The 24906-nt window shown below is 44.4% G+C and overlaps 1 protein-coding gene across 8 annotated transcripts in view; it reads right to left on the bottom strand.

Moving 5' to 3' along the window:
• The window catches only part of DUS2 (dihydrouridine synthase 2), a 63268-nt gene that overhangs the window by 21455 nt on the left and 16907 nt on the right, over positions 1-24906 (bottom strand). For 6 of the 8 annotated variants that reach the window (XM_063699664.1, XM_055366218.1, XM_063699663.1 and 3 more), the window contains 7 exons: positions 19808-19951; positions 15901-15985; positions 14139-14260; positions 8408-8453; positions 4167-4258; positions 3294-3337; positions 1501-1561 (listed from right to left, as the gene is read on the bottom strand). In XM_063699664.1, the coding sequence (XP_063555734.1) occupies positions 1501-1561; positions 3294-3337; positions 4167-4258; positions 8408-8453; positions 14139-14260; positions 15901-15985; positions 19808-19933 (576 nt within the window). In that variant the 5' untranslated portion in view covers positions 19934-19951. Of the gene's footprint in view, positions 1-1500; positions 1562-3293; positions 3338-4166; positions 4259-8407; positions 8454-14138; positions 14261-15900; positions 15986-19807; positions 19952-24906 lie in introns of those variants that run through there. The other 2 variants (XM_055366220.2, XM_055366219.2) reach the window with 2 other exon arrangements.

The following is a 24906-nucleotide window of genomic DNA, read 5'->3' as shown; positions in this document are numbered from 1 at the left end:
GCATCCACTTTTTTTTTTTTTTTTTGAGACAGATTTTCGCTCTTGTCACCCAGGCTGCAGTGCAGTGGCATGATCTTGGCTCACTGCAACCTCCGTCTCCCAGGTTCAAGCGATTCTCCTGCCTTAGCCTCCCAAGTAGCTGGGATTACAGGCACACACCACCACGCCCAGCTAATTGCTTGTAATTTTAGTAGAGACAAGGTTTCACCACGTTGGTTAGGCTGGTCTCAAACTCCTGACCTCAGGTGATCTGACCACCTCAGCCTCCCAAAGTGCTGGGATTACAGGCATGAGCCACCAGGCCTGGCCTTTTTTTTTTAAACTTTTGAAAATTTTTATAGAGATAGGGTTTCACTCTGTTGCCCAGACTCATCTCAATCTCCTGGGATCAAGTGATCCTCCTGCATCAGCCTCCCAAATTGCTAGGATTACATGTGTGGGCCACCACTCCCGGCCTCCTCTCTTTTTTTTAAATGTATGTCTCAGTTGTTTTCCCTTTTTTTTTTTTATAATCCTCCTCTGGGCTTTCTGGGATATGTGTCTCAGTTTTATTCATGAAAAGACACAGCCCTGTCCCCTCTATTTTTCTCTGTACCTTTGCATTGTTTTATTACTTGGGCATGAGTTCTCTCTCTCTCTCTCTCTCTATATATATGTATATCTACACACATACATAATTATATACATTTATATAATATATGTAATATATATTTATATATATTTATTATATATTTATTTTATATATTACATATATTATATATTTATATATTTATTATATATTTATATATGTAATATATAATATATGTAATCTATAATTATATATTATATATTTATATATTTATAACATATATATTACATACATAACATATATAATATATATTACATATATTTATATGTATTATATAATTATATATGTTATATATTTATATATTTATTATATATTTTATATATGTAATATATAATTATAGATTACATATAATTACATATATATGTATTATATTATATAGAATAAATATATATCATATGTAATATAATATACCTATATATTATATAATATATAAATAATATATAACATTATATAATATATAACATTATTTACATATAATATATAATAAAATATATAATCTATGTATGAATCTATATATGTATGTGTGTGTGATATATGAGTGTGTGTGTATATGTATAAACCACTTGAGGGTAAATTACATATATCATAGCCCCTTACTCCTAAATATTTCAGTGTGTATTCTCTAAGAATAGGGATATTCTGTTACATAACCACAGAAGTTATCTTCATAAGTTTACATTGATACAGTATATTTAGCTAATATACTATGGTCCCTATTCTAATGTTGTCAGTTCATCTAACAATATCTTTTTGAGCATTTTCCCCATCTAGTACAGAATCCAGTCCAGAGTTAGGTACTATACTTAGTTATGTCTTGTCAGCCTCTTAATCTGCATCCTACATTTATGAGGAGTATAAAGAAACCAGTTTACCTTGGTGGAATATTGTTTTGGACAGCCCATGTTGACATCAATACCAGCCACATCATTTTCTCTGGAAAAGGATGAAGGAGTAAAGGTAATAAGTATTGAATTAGAGCAAAGAAGGTGAAATTAAAGGCATGGATGGGCCTGTGCTCATGAACCTCTTACCCTGTCCCTGACTCTATGAAACACACCAACCCCCAATGACAGAAGCTGAAAAATGGGAAAGAAACCCATCCTTAAAACGTGCACCTGCCTCATCTAAGCAGAAATCCAGAGAAAAGACATAATGTGTGCACACATCTATAAAGGGCTAGATGAAGAGGGCTTTGCTACTTTGGAGTTGTATCAGATAACTCAGATGGGCACACTGAACTCGGCTGAAATAGTAAAAGCCATTTGTCAATGCAGAAAAGTGACATGAGCCTAAGAGCCCTTTGCCAGACGAAAGCTTCTGGTGGAAGTTCTAGCACTGCCTTTGTTGGCTGGGCTGCACAGATGGTTTAATCCAAACAATTCTTAGATGTCAAAAGAATCCTCACTCCGTCCTCTGGTATGTATTAGGTTGGTGCAAAAGTAATTGCGGTTTTTGCCATTGAAAGTAATGGCAAAAACTTTTGCACCAACCTAAATAGTAATACATAGTTAATAGTCCATGATCAGCAGCAATAACTGCCTGAGTTCCCACTCACTCTCTTTGTAATTATAACGATAGCTAACACTTACTAAGATGTCAGTATGTGCCACATGCTGCAAAGACATTTACATGCATTATTTCATTTACCCTTCCCTATGCCAGAGGTTGGTAGCACTATTTTATAGGTGAGAAAACTAGGTTCTCATTGAGGTTAAGCAACTTATCTCAGGTCACACAGTTAACAAGTAGCAAAACCAGAATTGCAAACCAGGTCTGTCTTAACTTCAAAACCTATCACATTAACTATAGCACTCTCCTGCCTTTGTTTTTGTTCTTGAGACAGGGTCTCACTGTGTTCCCCAGGCTGGAGTCCAGTGGCACAATGGAGGCTCACTGCAGCCTCGACCTCCTGGGCCCAAGTGATCCTTCCACGTCAGTCTTCCAAGTAGTTGGGACCACTGGCATGCACCACCATTTTTGTAGAGATGAGCTCCACCTATGTTCCCCAGGCTTCCTATCTATGTTAATTCAGGAAGCAATATGTCTTAACTATACTTTGATACTTAAAGCTTCAGGACTCATAGTCATGGGAGTCCCTGGGAAGGAAGTTTCATGAATAAATACAAAAAAACAGCTCCCCCCAATATGCATAGAGGGTCTCTGAGATCTAGGCACTGTGGGTACACATGAGTCCCAGGCCAGCCCTTGGATGCCACAAAGAGAAGGAAACTAGACACTCTTTTTTTTTTAAGACAGAGTCTCGCTTGGTCACCAGGCTGGAGTGCAATGGTGCAATCTCGGCTTACTGCAACCTCTGCCTCCCGGGTTCAAGCGATTCTTCTGCCTCAGCCTCCTGGGACTACAGGCACGCGCCACCACACCCAGCTAATTTTTGTATTTTTAGTAGAGACAGGGTTTCACCATGTTGGCCAAGATGGTCTTGATCTCTTGACCTCATGATCCACCTGCCTCAGCCTCCCAAAATGCTGGGATTACAGGCATGAGCCACCGCACCTGGCTGGAAACCAGGCACTCTTAACCTGGAAACAGAAGGTAATGGGCTAGAAGGCAGAAGGGTGAGTCACCTACAAAGTCACCAGGACATTAAACCCTCACAGCTCAAAGGAGAGGCAAAGGCAGTGCTAAAGACAGAGGATGAACTTACACAAGCCTGGCCACAGCAAGGGCTCGCTCTGCGTCTGAAGTCCCCTGGGAACACAAGAGGCTGCATCAACCACTGCCCTGACACAGATACACATGCACTGACAAACACACCCATGCAGCACACACATACACACACACACCCCACACACCAACAACAGAGTCAGGCTGGCTTTCTCTTAAACAGCCAGCCCACTAGACTAGCTCACTGCCAGCAGAAAAAGGTGGTCTTGGAAGGTCTAGAAAATGTTATCTATACTATGATTACACTCAAACATATAAAAAACTTGAAAACATTTTATAGTGACCATTCAAACACTCACCATTTAGATTCTACAATTAACATTTTGCTAGATTTGCTTTATCACATGGTTACCCATTGTTATCAGTTTTTTAGAAACCTAAACATCATTAAGGATGTTTCTGAAAAAGCACCAAGAAATGCCCAAAGCGAGAGAAGAGCACTATAGAGTCATCACAACTCAAATACAAATCTTAACTACTCTTGAAAAATCCTAATATTTTTCTATGAGAAATATATACACACTACATAAAAACAAAGACTATGATCTGAGTAATCAATGCTAGGGATAAAAAAATAGAGAAATCATGCCAAACAGACAATTCCTACAAGTAAGTAAATTAAATTTGAGACTACAGACATATAAGACTGTGATAGCTTGATTTCCATAAACTGTCTCCAATAGTATAATTACTCATGACTGGCTCTTTGGAAAACATTAAAGCAGAATCTTCAGGAAGCCATAGTTGTACAATGTACCCCAGGTATTCAACACTGGCCTGGCACAGGGTGTGAGTTGGGAAATCCCAGGGGATGGTGAGCCTCGGGAGGGCATGCAGCAATGGAGTCTCTCACCATCTGGAAGACCACCCTGTTCTGCTCTCTTTCACAGGTGCGGAAGACAACTCGATCATCAGGGGCGACAAAGTCCACTGTGCTGAGCACCTCTGCAAGAAAACCCAAACACATAGGGTCACTCAATGAAGATGCAAGTTCAATGCTAGCCTAAGCCCTGGAAGAAAACACAGCCAGAGTATAAGCTTCAAGGGGAAAGAGATCCTAAATGTATACCATTCTTACCAAAAATAACTATGCACATGGGAGGCTTCTGTGATGATGAGGATGGTCTATTTCCTGACCTGGGTGATGGTTGTTCATTTTGCAATTACTTGTGAAACTGCATGTTTGTGTTTAATGCACTTTTTCTGAATGGTGGTTAACATTTTGCAATGTTTAAAATGTTAAAACAGGGCCGGGTATGGTGGCTCACGCCTGTAATCCCAGCACCTTGGGAGGCCGAGGTGGGCGGATCATGAAGTCAAGAGTTCAAGACCAGCCTGGCCAACATGGTGAAACACCATCTCTAATAAGAATACAAAAATTAGCCAGGCGTGGTGGGGTGTGCCTGTAATCCTAGCTACTCGAGAGGCTGAGGCAGGAGAATCGCTTGAACCTGGGAGGCGGAGGTTGCAGCGAGCCAAGATCGCGCCATTGCACTCCAGCCTGGGCGACAGAGCAAGACTCCGTCTCGAAAAAAAAAAAAATGTTGAAACAAAATGTACATACATAGCCGGGCGCAGTGGCTCACGCTTGTAATCCTAGCACTTTGGAAGGCCAAGGCAGGTGGATCATGTGAGGTTAGGAGTTTGAAAGCAGCCTACACAACATGGCAAAACCGCATCTCTACTAAAAATACAAAAATTAGCTGGGCATGGTGGAGGGTGCCTGTAATACCAGCTACTCAAGAGGCCGAGGCAGCAGAATCTCTTGAACCTGGGAGGCGGAGATTGCAGTGAGCTGAGATCGCGCCACTGCACTCCAGCCTGGGCAACAGAGGGAGGCTCTGTCTCAAAAAAAAAAAAAAGTCCATACATGGAAGTTTGTCTATGTTTCAGATTTGGCCCAAATTTTCCCAGAAAACATCACTCTGAAGTTCAGCAAATTTACTATTTACTTACAGTGAGACAGGTGCTATGAGTGGAAGGTTACTATATAACAATCAATCTCCTATACTATTCATAGTTGCATATTTGCAAATGTGCCTATTTGCTAACATTTATTTGTGACCCCGAAATCAATACTTGTGATGTTTTCATGGTCATCCAAGGACAGGAACAGAGTGGTGAAAGTTTTGAGTTGCCTGATGTGCATGTTCCCAGCTGAGGTCAAACAAGGTGATGCTCTGTCTTCTCCCTTCAGCTCTCATACTGTCAACAAGTGTCCCTTTTGCGGTATATTTCATGCCACATTTCTGCATGTCTATGCTTTTTGTTGGTGATCTCACTGTTTAAAATGGTCCCAAGTGGCCGGGTGCGGTGGCTCACACCTGTAATCCCAGCACTTTGGGAGGCCGAGGCGGGTGGATTACCTGAGGTTAGGGAGTTCGAGACCACCCTGGGCAACATGGTGAAACTCAGTCTCTACTAAAATACAAAAAAAAAAATTAGCCGGGTGTGGTGGCACACACCTGTAGTCCCCACTACTTGGAAGGCTGAAGCACAAGAATCTCTTGAGCTGGGAAGGCGGAGGTTGCAGTGAGCCAAGATCACGCCACTGCACTCTAGCTTGGGCTACAGAGTAAGACTCCATCTCAAAAAAAATAAAATAAATAAAATAAAATGGTCCCAACCATACTGCTGAAATGCTGTCTAATGTTCCCAAGCACAAGAAAACAGTCATGGGACTTACAGAGAAAATACACATCTTGAATAAGCTTTGTTTCGGCATGAAATTATAGCACTATTACCCATGTTAGTGGGTTCAATGTTAAGTGAATCAATGGTATATATTAAATAATATGCCTTTAAACAGAAACACATGGCCAGTGTGATAGCTAAGTCCTGTAATCCCAGTATTTTGGGAGGCTGAGGCAGGCGGATCACTTGAGGCCAGGAGTTTGAGACCAGCTGGGGAACATAGCAAGACCCCCATCTCTACAAAAAATTTAAAAATTGGCTGGGCATGGAGGTGTGCACCTGAAATCCCAGCTACATGGAAGGCTGAGGCAGGCGGATCACTTGAGGCCAGGAGTTTGAGACCAGCTGGGGAACATAGCAAGACCCCCATCTCTACAAAAAATTTAAAAATTGGCTGGGCATGGAGGTGTGCACCTGAAATCCCAGCTACTTGGAAGGCTGAGGCAGGATGATCATTTGAGCCCAGGAGTTTGAGGCTGCAGTGAGCTATGGTCACACCAGTACACTCCAGCCTGAGCAACAGAGTGAGACCTGGTCACAAAAAAGAAACCAAACAAAAACAAAGAAACACACATAAAACAAAGTTACGGACTGACAAGTTGATGAAAATATGACCAGAGGCTTGCACAAACCTAACCCTTTGTTTCCCCCAGGGTCAGTGGTTCAGTATCCGCTCATTTGATGTTTAAAGCAACTTTATAGAAACAACAACTGTGCATAATGAGAAGCAACTGTATTTTATCTGTCAGCTTCCTAAAGAAGCTCCACAATAGGTGCTACCATTATTAGCTTTCAAAGATCACTATACATGAAAAAGACTGAACGTGGCAGATGGGAGGATATGCCTACCTCAAAGGCTGTCTTGAGAAATAAATGAGATCTTTGATGCACTGAAAGTATTTCCATACATGGATGGTTTTATTATCATCCAGCACTAAACAGATGAGAAGGTTTTTAGGGTGGGATAAAGGCAATGACATGTTGAGAGAGGTAATCAAAGTGATCACTGACAGAGACGGCTCATGACTGGCAGGAAGAAGTATGAGAGAAGAACCACAAAATATTTGTGTGTTTATAATGCAACTCTGTTTATAACAGCAAAATACTGGGAACCCATTAAGGCTCTGGTAAAATCAATTCTGACATAGTTGCCCCTAGGTACTGACATGGGCAAATGACCTAGTAGATAAGTAAATGGCAAAACAACACGTGTTGTATGATCAAATGGGGTGGGGAGATAGATAAATATAGATATAGATATAGATACAGATATAGATATAGATACATTTTTTTCCTTATCTTCAACCTAGAAGAGGGATATATATAAACACGTCATATTTTGTACACACACATTATTTACTATATGTATAGAAAAACATACATTATTCATCTCTCTGATTACCTCTTTAGGTGTAGGATTATGGAGGATTTTCATTTTCTAGGTTACACAGATCTATAATATTGAATTTTTTATCACACAGAAAAAAATATACACATTTAAAATAGTTCGGCCAGGCATGGTGGCTCACACCTGTAATTCCAGCACTTTGGGAGGCCAAGGCAGGCGGATCACGAGGTCAAGAGTTCAAGACCAGCCTGGCCACCATGGTGAAACCCCTTCTCTACTAAAAATACAAAAATTAGCCGGGTGTGGTGGCGGGCACCTGTAGTCCCAGCTACTCGGGAGGCTGAGGCAGGAGAACTGCTTGAACCTGGGAGGCAGAGGTTGCAGTGAACCAAGACCGCGCCGTTGCACTCAAGCCTAGGCAACAGAGGGAGATTCCGTCTCAAAAAAAAAAAAAAAAAGATTTCACAAGCATATACGTATGTATCAGAAACCTCAAGGAATATACCACAACTCTAATCAAAGCAGAATCAGCCTCATCAATAAAGTATCAGCAAAACTACAATTCATCACAATCACATTTGCACAGAGCATAGGGCGTCCACAGTACTTACATGTACCCTATCTTATTTGGTCCTCACTCCAACCCTATGATTGAAGTAAAGCAAAGACTATGATTTCATTTTACAGATAAAGGAACTAAGGCAGACAGAGGTCATATGGCCTGCCCAAGGTCACACACCTAGCAAGTGGCCAAGCCAGGGCCAATGCTAAAACCATCCTGACTCCAAGGCTCCTAGAGTCCCTCCTATGCTATGATACATGGTGATTTCTATGCCAGCAAGCCTGTGAGTGAAAGGCACTCTCAGCCTGTTTCACATCAGGCTTTTTGTCATGGCCTCTGGAGATCAGTGACTGCTCTCAAGGGAGCATGTGATCTATAGAACTACTCAATGAAGCCAGGCAAGACACTGTCACCCCAGGCAAGGGCAGTGGTAGTGCTGCTTGAGCCCAGCAGGGCATATGCATAATTCTGGAGCCAGATCTGTACTCACCATTGACAACTCTCTTGCACTGAATCATCTTGAGGTCGATCAGCTCCTGCAGAGGAATCAGAGGACGCTTGTCATTCCTGAACATGTAGGCTCTGGGCATGAAGGATTTTCATCACACACCTAATGAGGATCGCTTGGCCAGTCGCCCTACTACCAACAACAAACCACGGCTTTTGGGACATGTAGTGCTATTCTCCCCACCCAAGCATGGCAAGCAGGAGCCAGAGTGAGCTACTCTCAATTAGCTGTCCTTCCCAGGAAACTTGGAGATGGTTGGGGCCTAGAATGAATGAACCACTTAGCCAGAAAGACAATAATCATTCAGGATGTATTCACTTGGAAAATTTCCTCACCTACTGGTCTCAGCAGAAGCCCACCCCATCAAAGAATATCCCACCTATCCCTCAGCAAAGGGCAGGCAGTGAAGGGCTCCCAAGAAACATCCAAAAACAAAACTGGAACCAGTCAATAGAAGCAAAGGGAGGAAGATCTGAGAAGAACACAGGAAAGAAAAGTCTAAAACCCCTATCCAACATGGGTCACACTATGTGGAAATGAAAAGGGTGAGGTCCCCAACTCTGGAGATACTCAAACAGACTAAGGAAAGAAAGAAAAAGAGGGGTTCTTCAAAATCACATCATAAATGGAAGAAAACCTCCTATGTGCTGGAGGACTGAGATTCTCTAATTCTTAGTTGGAGACAAGACTGTTCTGCTTTGTTCAGCAGACACCTGTCACACTGCCCAGAAGTTCATGCCCATGGATTCTGGGGGTCCAGAAAAGAAAAGAAGAGGTGCTTACTCCTGGTACTAACCCCCATACTGACTCCCTATGAACCCCAGCAAGTCACAACCCCAGCCAAGTGGGCACAATGACCTCCTACTCACTCATCGGAGTACCTAGGGACAATGGCCAAAGAATCCTCATAGTATCCATGGGACTTCCCGCAGCATACCCACCATCAGATTAACAAATGCTCTAGGTGTTTCTGTGGCCATTCTCTCCATGCAGTATTCAGGTCATCAAATATCTGATGACCACTAGGCCTGAACAAACAAATCACCACAACTAAGCAGTTTGGACATGGTTGACATCCAACCCCCAAGAATCAGTGTGGCATCCCAAAGGATGGGCAGAGCCCAACTCAGAGCCCCGGTAGCCAGTGATCCTAGTTGCAGGGGAAGGCAAGTAGACAAGTAGGAAGCACTGAATGGCCTGTGCTTATAAAAAGAAATTCAGTAGCCAAACTGAGCTTTGGTAGGGACTAGAACAGGAAAAAGTAAGACACGTACCACATCAAAGATTGGGAAGTTCATTGTTTCCAAGTATTTACGGAAATCTCCATCCAAATATTAGCTAACAATTAAGCTAACCCAGGAGAACTTTATAGGCCACACATGGCAAAGAACACAGGCCTTACAAAATTAGTTCAGAATAGTCACTAAGCAAACAAACAACAACAAACCCTGGCCAGATATGATGGCTTATGTCTGTAATCCCTACACTTTAGAAAACCGAAGCAGGAGGATCACTTGAGCTCAGGAGTTCAAGACCAGCCTGGGCAACAAAGTGAGACCTTGTCTCTACAAAACATTTTTAAAAATTAGCCGGGCGTGGTGGCATGTGCCTGTGGTCCCAGCTACATGGGACGCTGAGGCAGGAGAATCGCTTAAGCCCAGATGCTCGAGGTTGCAGTGAGCTGTGATTGTGCCACTGCATGCCACAGAGTGACACCTGTCTCAAAAAAAAAAACACACCGGCACGGTGGCTCATGTCTATAATCCCAGCACTCTGGGAGGCCGAGTCAGGGAGATCACTTGAGGTCAGGAGTTCAAGACCATCCTGGCCAACATGGTGAAACCCCATCTCTACTAAAATACAAAAATTAGCTGGCCATGGTGGTACATGCCTGCAATCCCAGCTGCTCAGGAGGCTGAGGCAGGAGAATTGCTTGAACCAGGGAGGCGGAGGTTGCAGTGAGCCGAGATTGCGCCATTGCACTCCAGAGCCTAGGCAACAGAGCAAGACTCCATCTCGGGAAAAAACAACAATGACAACAACAACAACAACAAAAATTTTGTCATTTGAAAATATCAACAAAATTGACAAACTTTTAGCTAGACTACCAGTGGAAAAAAAGAGAGAAGACAAAAATCATTAAAATCAGAATGAGAGAGGCCAGATGCGGCGGCTCACGCCTGTAATCCCAGCACTTTGGTAGGCTGAGGCGGGTGGATCATGAGGTCAGGAGTTCAAGGCCAGCCTGGCCAACATGGTGAAACCCCATTTCTATTAAAAATACAAAAATTAGTCAGGAGTGGTGGCGCGTGCCCGTAATCCCAGCCACTTGGGAGGCTGAGGCAGGAGAATTGCTTGAACCCAGGAGGCGGAGGTTGCAGTGAGCCAAGACCGCACCACTGCACTCCAGCCTGGCAACAGAGTAAGACTCCATCTCAAAAAAAAAAAAAAAAAAAAAAAGACCGGGCATGGTGGCTCACGCCTGTAATCCCAGCACTTTGGGAAGCCAAGGCGGGCGGATCACGAGGTCAGGAGATCAAGACCATCCTGGCTAACACAGTGAAACCCCGTCTCTACTAAAAATACAAAAACAAAATTAGCCGGGTATGGTGGCAGACGCCTGTAGTCCCAGCTGCTCCGGAGGCTGAGGCAGGAGAATGGCATGAATCCGGCAGGCGGAGCTTGCAGTGAGCCAAGATGGTGCCACTGCACTCCAGCCTCGGCGACAGAGTGAGACTTCGTCTCAAAAAAAAAAAAAAAATCAGAATGAGAGAGAAAACATTACTTCTGACCTTAAAGAAATAAAAAGGATTATAAGGAAATAATATAAACCATTGTATGCCAAAATATTAGATAACCTACATGAAATGGACACACACTACTGAATCTGACTCAAGAAATAAAAAATGGGAATAGTCCTAAAACAAGAAATTAAGGCCAGGCACGGTTGGCTTATGCCAACAAAAATTAGCCGAGCGTGGTGGCACGGGCCTGTTATCCCAGCTACTGGGGAGGCTGAGACAGGAGAATCGCTTGAACCTGGGAGGCGGAGGCTACAGTGAGCTGAGATCGTGCCACTGCACTCTAGCCTGGGCAACAGAGGGAGACTCCGTTTCAGAAAAAAAAAAAAAATGAATGAAATCATGTACTTTACAGCAACATAGATGCAGCTGGCAGCCATTATCCTAAGCAAATTAACACAGAAACAAACCCAAATAACATATGTTCTCACTTATAAGTGGGAGCTAAGCACTGGGTACACACGAACATAAACATGGGAACAACAGACACCGGAGACTTCAAAAGGCAGGAAGCAGAGAGGAGGCAAGGGCTAAAAAAGATCCTATTGGGTATTATGTTCACTATCTGGGTGACAGGATCAATAGAAGCCAAACCCTCAGCATCACACATGGTACCCTTGTAACAAATCCGCATATATACCCCTGAATCTAAAATTTTGAAAATAAGAATAAATTTTAAAATTAAAAAGTTTCCCAGGCCAGGGACAGTGGCTCACGCCTGTAATCCCAGCACTTCGGGAGGCCGGGGAGGGTGGATCACCTGAGGTCAGGAGTTCGAGATCAGCCTGACTAACATGGTGAAACCCCGTAACTACTAAAAATACAAAAATTAGCCACTCATGCCTGTAATCCCAGCTACTTGGGAATCTGAGGCAGGAGAATCATTTGAACATGGGAGGCAGACGTTGCAGTGAGCCAAGATCATGCCACTTCACTCCACTCCAGGGCCTGGGTAACAAGAGCAAAACTCCGTCTCAAAAAAAAAAAAGAAAAGAAAAGAAAGTTCCAGCCAGGACAATTAGGTAGAAAAAAAAATAAAATAAAAGGCATCCATATTAGAAAGGAAAAAGTAAAACTATATTTGCAGATGATGTGTTTTTTTTTTTTTAAGACAGTTTTGCTCTTGTTGCCCAGGATGGAGTGCAGTGGCGTAATCTCGGCTCACTGCAACCTCCACCTCCTGGGTTCAAGCGATTCTCCTCCCTCAGCCTCCCTAGTAGCTGGGATTACAGGCGTCCACCACCATGCCCAGCTAATTTTTTGTATTTTTTTTTAATAGAGATGGGGTTTCATCATGTTGGCCAGGCTGGTCTCAAACTCCCAACCATGGGTGATCCACCCGCCTCGGTCTCCCAAAGTGCTGGGATTACAGGTGTGAGCCACCACGCTGGGCCGATGTGATCTTGTATATAGAAAGCCTGTGGAAGTTTCCCCCACCCATACATATACACACAGGAGAGACAGAGAGAGACAGAAAGAGAACATACATGCTAATAAACAAGTTCAGCAAGGTCAAGGACACAAGATCAATACACAAAAATCAATTATATTTTATACACTAGTAATGAACAATACAAGAGAAAATTAAGAAATTCCATTTGTAATAACATCTAAAACAATAAAACGGCCAGGCACAGTGGCTCACGCCTGTAATCCCAGCACTTTGGGAGGCCAAGCTGGGCGGATTGCCTGAGGTCAGGAGTTCAAGACCAGCCTGACCAACATGGTGAAACCCCATTTCTATTAAAAATACAAAAATTACCCAGGCATGGTGGCAGGCGCCTGTAATCCCAGCTACTCGCGAGGCTGAGGCAGGAGAATGGCTTGAGCCCGGGAGGCAGAGGTTGCAGTGAGCCGAGATTGCGCCACTGCACTGCAGCCTGGGCAACTAAGCGGGACTCTGCCTCAAAAAATAAAAGTAAATAAAACTAAAACACATGGGAAATAATTCAAAAAAAGAGGTATGAGACTCATATACTGAAAACTATGAAACACTGTTGAAAGAAATTAAAGAAGACCTGACCCGGCCCAATGGCTCATGCTTTTAATCCCAGCACTTTGGGAGGCCTAGGCAGGCGGATCACTTTGAGATCAGGAGTTCGAGACCAGCCTGGGCAACATGGTGAAACCCTAGCTCTACAAAAAAATACAAAAATTAGCCATGTGGGGTGGAGTATGGCTGTAGTCCCAGCTACTCAGGAGGCTGAGGTAGGAGGATGGCTTCAGCCCAGGAGCCATAGGTTGCAGTGAGCTGAGATCACGTCACTGTACTTGAGCCTGGGTAACAGAGTGAGACCTCATCTCAAAAAAAAAAAAAAAAAAAGAAATTAAAGAAGACCTAAATAAAGACATCTCATGTTCATGGATTGGAATACTAAATATTGTTATGACAGCAATAATCCGTAAACTAATCTACAGATTCAATGCAAACTCCATCAAAATCCCAGCTGCCTTTCTGGCAGAATTGACCAGCTGATCCGAAAATTCATATAGCAATGCAAAGAACCCAGATTACACAAAACAATCTTGAAAGAGAAGAAAAAGTTGGAGAATTTATACTTCCCAATCTTAAAACCTACCAAGCTACAATAATCAAGACTGTGTTGTGTCCTCAATTCACCAGTAAGAAGAAAGAAAAAAAATGGCTGTGGTACTGGCATACAGGTAGACATACAGACCAGCGTAACAGAAATGAGAGTCCAGATATAAATCAAATCAAAACATCTATGATTAATTGATTTTTTACAAGAGCACAGACCCGGTGCAGTGGCTCAAGCCTGTAATCCCAGCACTTTGGGAGGCCCGAGCAGGAGGATCACTTGACGCCAGGAGTTCAATACAAGCCCGGCCAACATGCCAAAACCCCGTCTCTACCAAAAATACCTAAATTAAGCAGGCGTGGGGGCATGCACCTGTAGTCCCAGCTCCTTGGGAGGCCGAGGCAGAAGAATTGCTTGAACCTGGGAGGTGGAGGTTGCAGTGAGCTGAGATGGTGCCACTGCACTCCTGCGTGGGCAACAGAGCAAGACTCCATCTCAAAAAAAAAGAAAAGAAATTATTTCTTTCTAAAAACATAATTTTTAATTTGTTGTTTTTAAAAAATTACCTATTCTGGGTGAATATGACCTCCAAATGGCCAAAAAAGCATATAAAAAGATGTTCACCATCACTAATCATCACTAATCAGAGAAATAAACCACAATGAAATCACCTCATATCCATTAGGATGGCTACCATCAAAAAAACAATAAGTGAGCCAGGCACGGTGGCTCACACCTGTAATCCCAGCACTTTTTTTTTTTTCTCCCTGAGACGGAGTCTTGCTCTGACACCCAGAGCTGGAGTGCAATGGCGTGATCTCAGTTCACTGCAACCTCCGCCTCATGGGTTCAAGCAATTCTCCTGTCTCAGCCTCCCCAGTAGCTGGGATTACAGATGGGCACCACCACACCCGGCTAATTTTTGTATTTTTGTAGAGATGGGGTTTCACCATGTTGCCCAGGCTGGTCTCAAACTCCTGACCTCGTGATCCACCTGAGTCGGCCTCCCAAAGTTCTGGGCTTACAGGTGTGAGCCATCACGCCCAGCCAATCCCAGCACTTTGAGAGGCCCAGGTGAGGGGATCACTTGAGGCCACCTGTTTGGGACCAGCATGGGCAACATAGCGAAATCCTGTCTCTACAAAAGATTTTAAAATTAGCCAGATGTGGCTGGGCATGGTGGCTCATGCCTGTAATCCCAGCACTTTGGGAGGCTGAGGCGGGCAGATCATCTGAGGCCAGGAGTTCGAGACCAGTCTGGCCAACATGGAAAAACCCCGTCTCTACCAAAAATACAAAAATTAGCCAGGTGTAGTGGTGCATGCCTGTAATCCCAGCTACTCAGGAGGCTGAGGCACAAGAATTACTTGAACCCAGGAAGCAGAGGTTGCAGTGAACTGAGATCACGCCATGGCACTCCAGTCTGGGCGATAGAGCGAGACTCTGTCTCAAAATAAAAATAAAAATAAAATAAAAATAAAAATAAATAAATAAATAAAATTAGCCAGGTGTGGTGGCATAAGCCTGTAGTCCCAGCTACTCAGGAGGCTGAAGTAGGAGGATCCTTTGAGCCCAGGAGCTCCAGGCTGGTCACTGCACTCCAGCCTGGGCGACAGGATAAGACTCTGTCTCAAAAGCAACAATCAAACAAGCATTTTTGAGGATGTAGAGAAACCGGAAGCTTTGTGTGCTGTTAGTGGGATTGTAAAATGATGCAGCTATTATGGTTATGGGAAACAGAATGGAGGGTCCTCAAAAAATTAAAAACCACCATATGATCTAGCAATCCCACTTCCGGATATATAATCAAAAGAATTAAAAGCAGGGTCTCAAAGAGATTATTTGCACGCCCATGTTCACAGCAGCATTATTCACAATTGAAAGAGATAGAAGCAACCCAATGGCCATTAACGGATGAATGGATAAACCAAGTGTGATATATACATACAATAGAGTATTATTCAGCCTTAAAAAAGAAGGAAATCTTGTCACATGCTATAACATAGGTAAGCCTTGATGACATTATGCTAAGGGAAATAAGCCAGTCACAAACAATAAATACTGTATGATTCCACTTATATAAGGTATCTAAAGTAGTCAAATTCATAGAAATAGAAAGTAGAATGGTAGTTACCAGTGTCTGGGAGAAGGGGAACTGGGGAATTGCTGTTTAATGGGTGCAGGGTTTCCGTTTCACAAGATGAAAAAGTTCCGGAGGTCTGTTTCACAACAATGTCAATATACATAACACTACTGAACAGTACACTTACAAATGGTTAAGACAGTAAATCTTGTATGTTTTTTGTCACAATAAGAAAAAAAAAAAACGTTTACAAATCACTCATTTCTCTTTTTTTTTTTTTTTTTGACACAGAGTTTTGCTCTTGTCACCCAGGCTAGAGTGCAATGGCGCACTGGGCACATTGCAACCTCTGCCTCATGGGTTCAAGTGATTCTCTTGCCTCAACCTCCCAAGTAGCTGGGATTACAGGTGTGCACCACCAGGCTAAGCTAAATTTGTATTTTTAGTAGAGACAGAGCTTCACCATGCTGGCCAGGCTAGTCTCGAACTCCTGACCTCAGGTGATCCACCTGCCTTGGCCTCCCAAAGTGCTGGGATTACAGGCATGAGCCACTGTGCCTGGCCTAAATCAATCATTTGTGGGCCTCTGGGCTGTGGGACTCTGGGCCTCTTAAGAACATTACCTTGTCCCTTGATCCTACTTAATAAAAAGTTTAAGTCTAACAGGTCAGTGTCTCTTCACAGACAGGAACACCAGAATCCCATCATTCTTATAAAAAGAAACAGGAACGCGGCCTCTGCAGCACCTCCCCAAAACTGTCATCACTCCTCAAAAATTCCTGACAGACCCTGATGTGGAAAGACTACTGCTCTCTTGCCTTTTACAGACTGGCTCATCCTCCAGGGGCTGAGGACTTTGTGGGTTGTGTTTTGTTTTGTTTTGTTCTGTCGCCCAGGCTGGAGTGCAGTGGCACAATCTCAGCTCACTACAACCTCTGCCTCCCAGGTTCAAGCGTTTCTCCTGCCTCAGCCTGAAGCTGGGACTACAGGTGTGCACCACCGCCTACAGCTAATTTTTTGTATTTTTGTAGAGATGGGGTTTCACCATGTTGTTCAGGCTGGTCTTGAACTCCTGACCTCAGGTGATCCACCTGTCTTGGCCTCCCAAAGTGCTGGGATTACAGGCGTGAGCCACCACGCCCGGCGACTTTATGGGGTTTTTAAGGAGGTGCCTACATGCTTGATATGCACGAGGTCCTGTGAGCTGGGTGAGGTCATTTGATTATCTAATCCCACAGATGGGCCACCTCTCATCAACTCCCCCCCGCCACCCCCAGTAAGAACATCCAGGCAACTGGTACTCCAAAGCTCACTGGCAAAACAACCATGGATCCACCAGGGGGCACCAGACACCACACTCAGCCATGCCCGGGGGCCCAGTCCCAGCCACCTACACAACCTAGGCTGACCTGCCTGCCTGTCTGCTCTCCATAGGTGGCAGATCTGGGTGGAAGGCTTAGGTCTCTGCCTAGGTAGATACCCCTTTGTTTATTTGTAAGTTATACTGACTCTCTCAGGGAAGAGCACATCAAACAATGCTAACACATTTAAATTCATATTTCCTCTGCTCCATACAGGAGCAGGACCCTGGAAGAAAGGAATGGGTACATTTACTAGGAAAACCAAGTCTTGCCCAATTAGGAGGGTCACATACTGAAGTAATCACATAAATCGTGGGCCCTAAACTTCCAAAGGGCTTGAAAACAATCCTAAGGCCGGGTGCAGTGTCTCACGCCTATAATCCCAGCACTTTGGGAGGCCAAGGCAGGTGGATTACCTGAGGTCAAGGGTTCAAGACCAGCCTGGCCAACATGGCAAAACCCCATCTCTACTAAATACAAAAATTAGCTGGACGTGGAGGCGGGCACCTGTGATCCCAGCTACTCAGGAGGCTGAGTTGGGAGAATCACTTGAACCTGGGAAGCAGAGGTTGCAGTGAACCAAGACTGCGCCACTGCACTCCAGCCTCGGAAGGCAGAGTGAGACAGTGTCTTAAAAAAAAAAAAAGAAAAAAAAAGATTCCTGTCCTCTTCAAGCCCTGACCTTACCCATCACGCCAAATCCCCCAAATGAATCTTCAGGCCTCCTTCTAATGCCTTCCTTCCTCTTATACTACAAACATGCAAGTCATCTAGAAACAACTCCCTTCACCCTGCTTCCTCCACCTCAGGCTACCTGCCTGTACCTCCCTTAACCGAAGGGGTAGTTGGCAGCCCTATTTCTATTCCGTCATCTGCTATTCATTCCTCAAGCCATTAACTCCATGAGTGTTCATGTCTATGTGCTAGAGCTGTCCTCCAGGGGTCTAATTTTCTTTTCCCTCCCTCCCTCCTTCCTTCCTTCCTTGCTTTTTTTTCAAGAAACAGGGGGCCAGGCACGGTGGCTCACACCTGTAATCCCAGCACTTTGGAAGGCGGAGACGTGAGGATCATGAGGTCAGGAGATCGAGACCATCCTGGCTAACACGGTGAAACCCCATCTCTACTAAAAATACAAAAAGAAATTAGCCAGGCGTGGTGGCGGACGCCTGTAGTCCCAGCTACTCGGGAGGCCGAGGCAGAAGAATGGCGTGAACCTGGGAGGCAGAGCTTGCAGTGAGCCAAGATCACGCCACTGCACTCCAGCCTGGGCGACAGAGAAAGACTCTGTCTCAAGGAAAAAAAAAAATAGAAACAGGGTCTTGCTATGTTGCCAAGGCTGGTTTTGAATACCTGGGCTCAAGCGATCCTCCTGCCTAGCCCCCCACAGGCATGAGCCACTCTGCCCAGCCTAATTTTCAAGTCAAATACCTGCTTGGTCTTTTTGCAGCTGGATTTCTCTGCATTACCTGACATGGTTAACAAACCTGACTTTTGCCTTCCCTGACACTACACTCTTTTTAATTTGCCTATTTTTCTCATTCTTTTACCTCTTCTGTCATTAATTCCTATGCGCCAACACACATACCCAGTACATAAGGGTATGTTTTCCGCCAATCTCCTCTTAAGTCTTCCATTCTCTCTATATAGTGGTTTTCTTTTTCTTTTGTACATTTTTTACATTTTTATTTTTTGGTAGAGACAGGGTCTCACTACGTTGCCCAGGCTGGTCTCGAACTCCTGGACTCAAGTAATCCTCATGCCTCAGCCTCCCAAAGTGCTGGGATTACAGGTGTGAGCCATCACACCAGGCTTATTTTTTTTAATATATAAATTTTTTTAAAAAAAGAGATAGAGTCTCACTATATTGCCCAGGCTGGTCTCAAACTCCTAGGCTCAAGTGATCCTCCTGCCTTGGCCTCCCAAAGTACTAGTATTACGGCATGAGCTACCACGCCCAGCCTCTTTTTATTTTTTATTTTTATCCTTTTTTTTTTTTTTTTGAGATGGAGTCTTGCTCTGTTGCCCAGGCTGGAGTGCAGTGGCGTGATCTTTGCTCACTGCAACCTCCACTTCCCAGGTTCAAGCAATTCTCCTGCCTCACCCTCCCGAGTAGCTGGGACTACAGGCACGTACCACTACGCCCGGCTAATTTTTCTATTTTTAGTAGAGACAAGGTTTCACCGTGTTGGCCAGACTGGTCTCGAACTCCTGACCTCTGGTGATCTGCCCGCCTTGGCCTCCCAAAGTGCTGGGATTACAGCCATGAGCCACTGTGCCAGGCCTCTTTTATTTTTTAAAATAGAGAATTTTTTAAAATAGAGATGAGGTCCCACTATGTTGCCCAGACATGTCAGGAAACTTATCTATCCACCCGGCCCAGGGTATCCCAGAACGCTTCTGTGCTACCAGGCTCCTGGACCTTGGCAGGGTTCACAAGACTCATCAGTGTCACACATGTTTGTCTCCTCCAGCCTTTGGTGAACACCTATAAAGTCAATTCCCATTCTGTCCCCACTAACTCCTGACCACTCCCACACACAAATGAAGAGGAGTCTGCACTTGTGGAGAAGCCCACCCAGAAAATCAGAGCCCCTTACCTCACAGTAAACAATGTCCGCTCCATAATCCAAGGCCAGCAGCCTCATTGGAAGAGTCCCTACCCGAACCATTGGGGCCAGGATTAGCTTATTATGGTAACACAGAGAGAGGCTATTCAAAATCATTTCCTCCTCTGTTACAGCCTGAAAAAAAAAGAGGAAACAAGAGTCAGAAATTCAAATGAAGAAAATCTCTCCTGTTATCAAGAGCAGGCTTCCCTTCTTCAAGGTTCTAGCACACAGTAGTTTGTTTTCATTTTCTTTCGGTTGGTTGTTTATGTTTGATTGTTTTTGTTTTTGAGACAGTCTTGCTTTGTCACCCAGGCTGGAGTGCAGTGTAGTGCAGGGCTCACTGCAACCCAAGTAACTGGGATTATGGGCGTCTGCCACCACGACCGGCTAATTTTTGTATTTTTAGTAAAGATGGAGTTTTACAGCTGGCCACGATGGTTCACATCTGTAATCCCAGCACTTTGGGAGGCCGAGGCAGGCGGATCACCTGAGGTCAGGAGTTTGAGACCAGCCTGGCCAACATGGTGAAACCCTATCTCTACTAAAAAATACAAAAATTAGCTGGGCATGGTGGCGGGCACCTGTAATCCCAGCTACTCAGGAGGCTGAGGCAGGAGAATTGTTTGAACCTGGGAGGTGGAGGTTGCAGTGAGACAACATAGCACCATTGTACCCCAGCCTGGGCAACAAGAGCAAGACTCCATCTCAAAAAAAAAAAAAAAAAGATGGAGTTCACCACATTGGCCAGGCTGGTCTTGAACTCCAGACCTCAAGTGATCTGCCCACCTTGGCCTCTCAGAGTGCTGGGATTACAGGCATGAGCCACTGCACCTGGCCTGTTTTCCTTTTCCCTGAACATAAAAATTAGTATACATGCACATACATTCATCTAACAAACATTTATTAAGTACCTAGTCTGTGCCAGTCGCTGACCCAGTCTCCTGGGATACATTAGAGAAAAAAAAAAAAAAACAGACAAACATCCCTGCTCTGGCAGTTTTCAATCATTTTTTTTTTTACTCAGATACCTGCACTGGAGTATCTGAAGCAGAGTTTTCATTCTAGCCAGAGAGTATAGGCAAAAAAACAAAAAGCATAACAAATAAGTAAACTATATAGTATGTTGGAAAACTGGTAATGCTAGAGCAGAGAGAAGGGAGATTGAAAGTGCTGGGGATGGGTTGCAATTTGAAATAGAGAAGTCAACATGGGCTTTAATGAGAAGATAAGATTTGATCAATGAAGACCCCTGAGAAGAAAAAAAAAATGGAGCAAAGATTTGAGTTACTCAAGAAGAATGCACAGCAGAGGAAATAACCAATGCAAAGGTCCTGAGGCAAGAGATTGCCTACTGTGTTAGAGGAACAGCAGGAAAGCCAATGTGATTAAAGCGTAGAATGTGGTCAGGCGCAGTGGCTCACACCTATAATCCCAATACTTTGGGAGGCCAAGGTGGGTGGATCACTTGAAGTCAGGAGTTCGAGACCAGCCTGGCCAACATGGCAAAACCCCATCTCTACTTAAAATATAAAAAATTAGGCTGGGCACTGTGGCTCGCGCCTGTAATCCTAGCACTTTGGGAGGCTGAGGCAGGTGGATCACAAGGTCAGGAGTTCCAGACCAGCCTAACAAGGTGAAACCCTGTCTCTACTAAAAATACAAAAATTAGCCAGCTGGGCCGAGTGAGGTGGCTCACGCCTGTAATCCCAGCACTTTGGGAGGCAGAGGCAGGTGGATCACCTGAGGTCAGGAGTTCAAGACCAGCCTGGCCAAGATGGTGAAACCCCGTCTCTACTCAAAATACAAAAATTGGCTGGGCATGATGACAAGTGCCTGTAATCCTAGCTACTTGGGAGGCTGAGGCAAAGAATCTCTTGAACCCAGGAGGCGGAAGATTGCAGTGAGTAGAGCTCATGTCACCGCACTCCAGCCTGGGCGACAGAGCAAGACTCTGTCTCGAAAAAAAAAAAAAAAAATTAGCCAGCTGTGCTGATGCACGCCTGTAGTCCCAGCTGCTCTGGAGGCTGAGGCAAGAGAATTGCTTGAACCCAGGAGGTGGAGGTTGCAATAAGCCAAGATCGCGCCATTGCACTCTAGCCTGAGCAACAGAGGAAGACTCCGTCTAAAAATAAAAATAAAAATAAAAATAAAATATATATATGTATATAAAATTAGCGGGATGTGGTGGTACACACCTGTAATCCTAGCTACTCGGGAAGCTGTGGCACGAGAATTGCTTGAACCTGCAAGGCACAGGTTGCAGTGAGCTGAGATTGTGCCCCTGCACTCCAGCCTGGGTAACAGAGGGTAAATGTCTCAAAAAAAAAAAAAAAAACACATAGAATGAAGAAGAGAGACCAGGCACGGTGGCTTATGCCTATAATCCCAGCACTTTGGGAGGCCAAGGCAGGAGGATTGCTTGAGGCCAGGAGTTTGTAGACCAGCCTGGGCGACATAAACTCAGTCTCTACCAAAAAAAAAAATTTTTATTTAATTACCCAGGCATGGTGGCATATGCCTATGGTCAGAGCAATTTGGAAGGCTGAGGCAGAATGATGACATGAGCCCAGGAGTTTCAGGTTACAGTGAGATATGATAATACCGCTAAACTCCAGTCTAGGCAACAGAGCAAGGAAAAAGAAAAAAAAAAAGGGAAAACACAGAGTCAGATACACAATGTTAACAGCAGTAAGAAAACAGGATACAATGGTCACATCATGTAGAGCCTTGTAGGATACGCTGAGAATTTCGTTAGCTCTGCATGAACTGTCTCATATTTTTACATGATCATTATGACTGCTGCACTAAGAGTGGACTATCCGGGGGCACAGATGCAGGAAGACCAGAGAGAAGGCGATTCTGCAATCAACGTGAAAGATGATGGTGGCTCCCTCAGACCCTGGAGCTGGTAGTGAAGGTGGTGAGAAGTGGTCACATTCTAGAAATACTCTGAAGGGAGAGCCAACAGGAGGAAAAAGAAGAAAATCAGAATCTCACGTCCCAAAGAAAACTACTGCTAATATTATGTATTCTTTTTTTTTTTTCTTTTTTTAAACAGAGTCTTGCTCTGTTGCCCAGGCTAGAGTGGTGCAGTGGTGCAATCTTGGCTCACTGCAACCTCTGCCTCCCGGGTTCAAGCAATTCTTCTGCCTCAGCCTCCCGAGTAGAGTAGCTGGCACTACAGGCACGCGCCACCATGCCCAGCTAATTTTTGTATTTTTAGTAGAAATGGGGCTTTGCCATATTGGCCAGGCTGGTCTTGAACTCCTGACCTCGTGATCCGCCCACCTCGGCCTCCCAAAGTGCTGGGATTACAGGCGTGAGCCACCACGCCCAGCCTAATATGATTTATTCTAACCAAATATGGTCTCCTCTAAACAGTCACAAAGAGGCCAGGCATGGTAGCTCATGCTATAATTCCAGTGCTTTGGGAGGATGAGACAGATGGATTGCTTGAGCTCAGGAGTTCAAGACAAGCCTGGACAACATGGCAAAACTCCATCTCTACCCAAAAATAATAAAAAAATAAATAAAATTAGCTGGGGGTGGTGGCACATGCCTATAGTCCCGGTTACTTGGGAGGCTGAGGTGGGCGGATTGCTTGAGGCCATGAGTTCAACACCAGCCTGACCAACATAGCAAAATCCCATCTCTACAAAAAATAAAAATAATAAAAAGACAGGCAATGGCTCACGCCAGTTATCTCAGCACTAAGGAGGCCATGGTGGGGAGATCGCTTGAGTTGGAGATGGAGATCAGCTTGGAGTTGGAGATTAGCCTGGGTAACATGGCAAGACCTCATCTCTACAGAAACATAAAAATTAGCCAGGAGTGGTAGTGCATGCCTGTAGTACCAGCTCCTTGGGAGGCTGAGGTGAGATCACTAGAGCCTGGGAGGCAGAGGTTGCCGAGCTGAGCTGAGATCATACCACTGCACTCCAGCCTGGGCGACAGTGAGACCCTGTTTGAAAATAAAAATAAAACTAGGCCAGGCAAGGTGCCTCACGCCTATAATCCCAACACTTTGGGAGGCCAAGGTGGACAGATTGCTTGAACTCAGGAGTTCAAGATCAGCCTGGGCAACATGGTGAAACCCCATCTCTACAAAAAATGCAAAAATTGGGCTGGGCACGGTGGTTCATGTCTGTAATCCTAGTGCTTTGGGAGGCCGAGGTGGGTGGATCACTTGAGGTCAGGAGTTCAAGACTAGCCTGGCCAATATGGTGAAACCCCATCTCTACTAAAAATACAAAAATTAGCCAGACGTGGTGGCATGCGCCTGTAATCTCAGCTACTCAGGAGGCTGAGGCAAGAGAATCACTTGAACCCAGGAGATGAAGTGAGCTGACACTGTGCCACTGCACTCCAGCCTGGGTGACACAGCAAGACTCTATCTTAAAAAAAAAAAAAAAAATTAGCACCTGTAGTCTCAGCTACTTAGGAGGATGAAGTTGGAGGATCACTTGGGCCTGGGAGGTTGAGGCTGCAGTGAGCCATGATCATGCCACTGCACTCCAGCCTGGGTGACAGAGCAAGACCCTGTCTCAAAAAAAATTTTTTTTTTAATTTTTAAATAAAAATAATTTTAAAAAGAAATAATCTCTGATCCAAGGTCTAAAGGAAGAGAACATGTTAACCAGTCCAATACGTAGAAAGAAAATCTTTCCCATTTCATTAATAGCATCTCCAGTCTCCCAATTACTCATTCTTAACCCACATTCCCCACATTCAATCCATCACTGACTTCTACTGAAATAACCTTCAAAATATAACTCTAATCCACATGCTTTACTACATCCCAATGGCCACAACTGCGCACCAGAAACCCTCTGCTCATCTGTTGCCAGGACTTTAGCACAACCCCCAAATGTGTCTCCCAAAATCTACACTTGCCCCTTCCTATCCATTCTGCCAGCATGGGATCCTAAAAAGGCAACTCTGATAATACCACTCCCCCGTTTATACCCTTCAATGGCTTCCCACTGACTTTAGGAAAAATCCTAAACCTTTCTAATGGCCCGCAAGGCCCTGCATGATCAGTCCCTACCCACCTCTCCAGCCTCACCCTCACCTGTGTCTCTCTCACC

The sequence above is a fragment of the Gorilla gorilla genome, chromosome 18 (assembly GCF_029281585.2).
Source record: "Gorilla gorilla gorilla isolate KB3781 chromosome 18, NHGRI_mGorGor1-v2.1_pri, whole genome shotgun sequence".
NCBI classification, from domain to species: Eukaryota; Metazoa; Chordata; class Mammalia; order Primates; family Hominidae; genus Gorilla; species Gorilla gorilla.
This window is presented reverse-complemented; position numbering and strand designations above follow the sequence as displayed.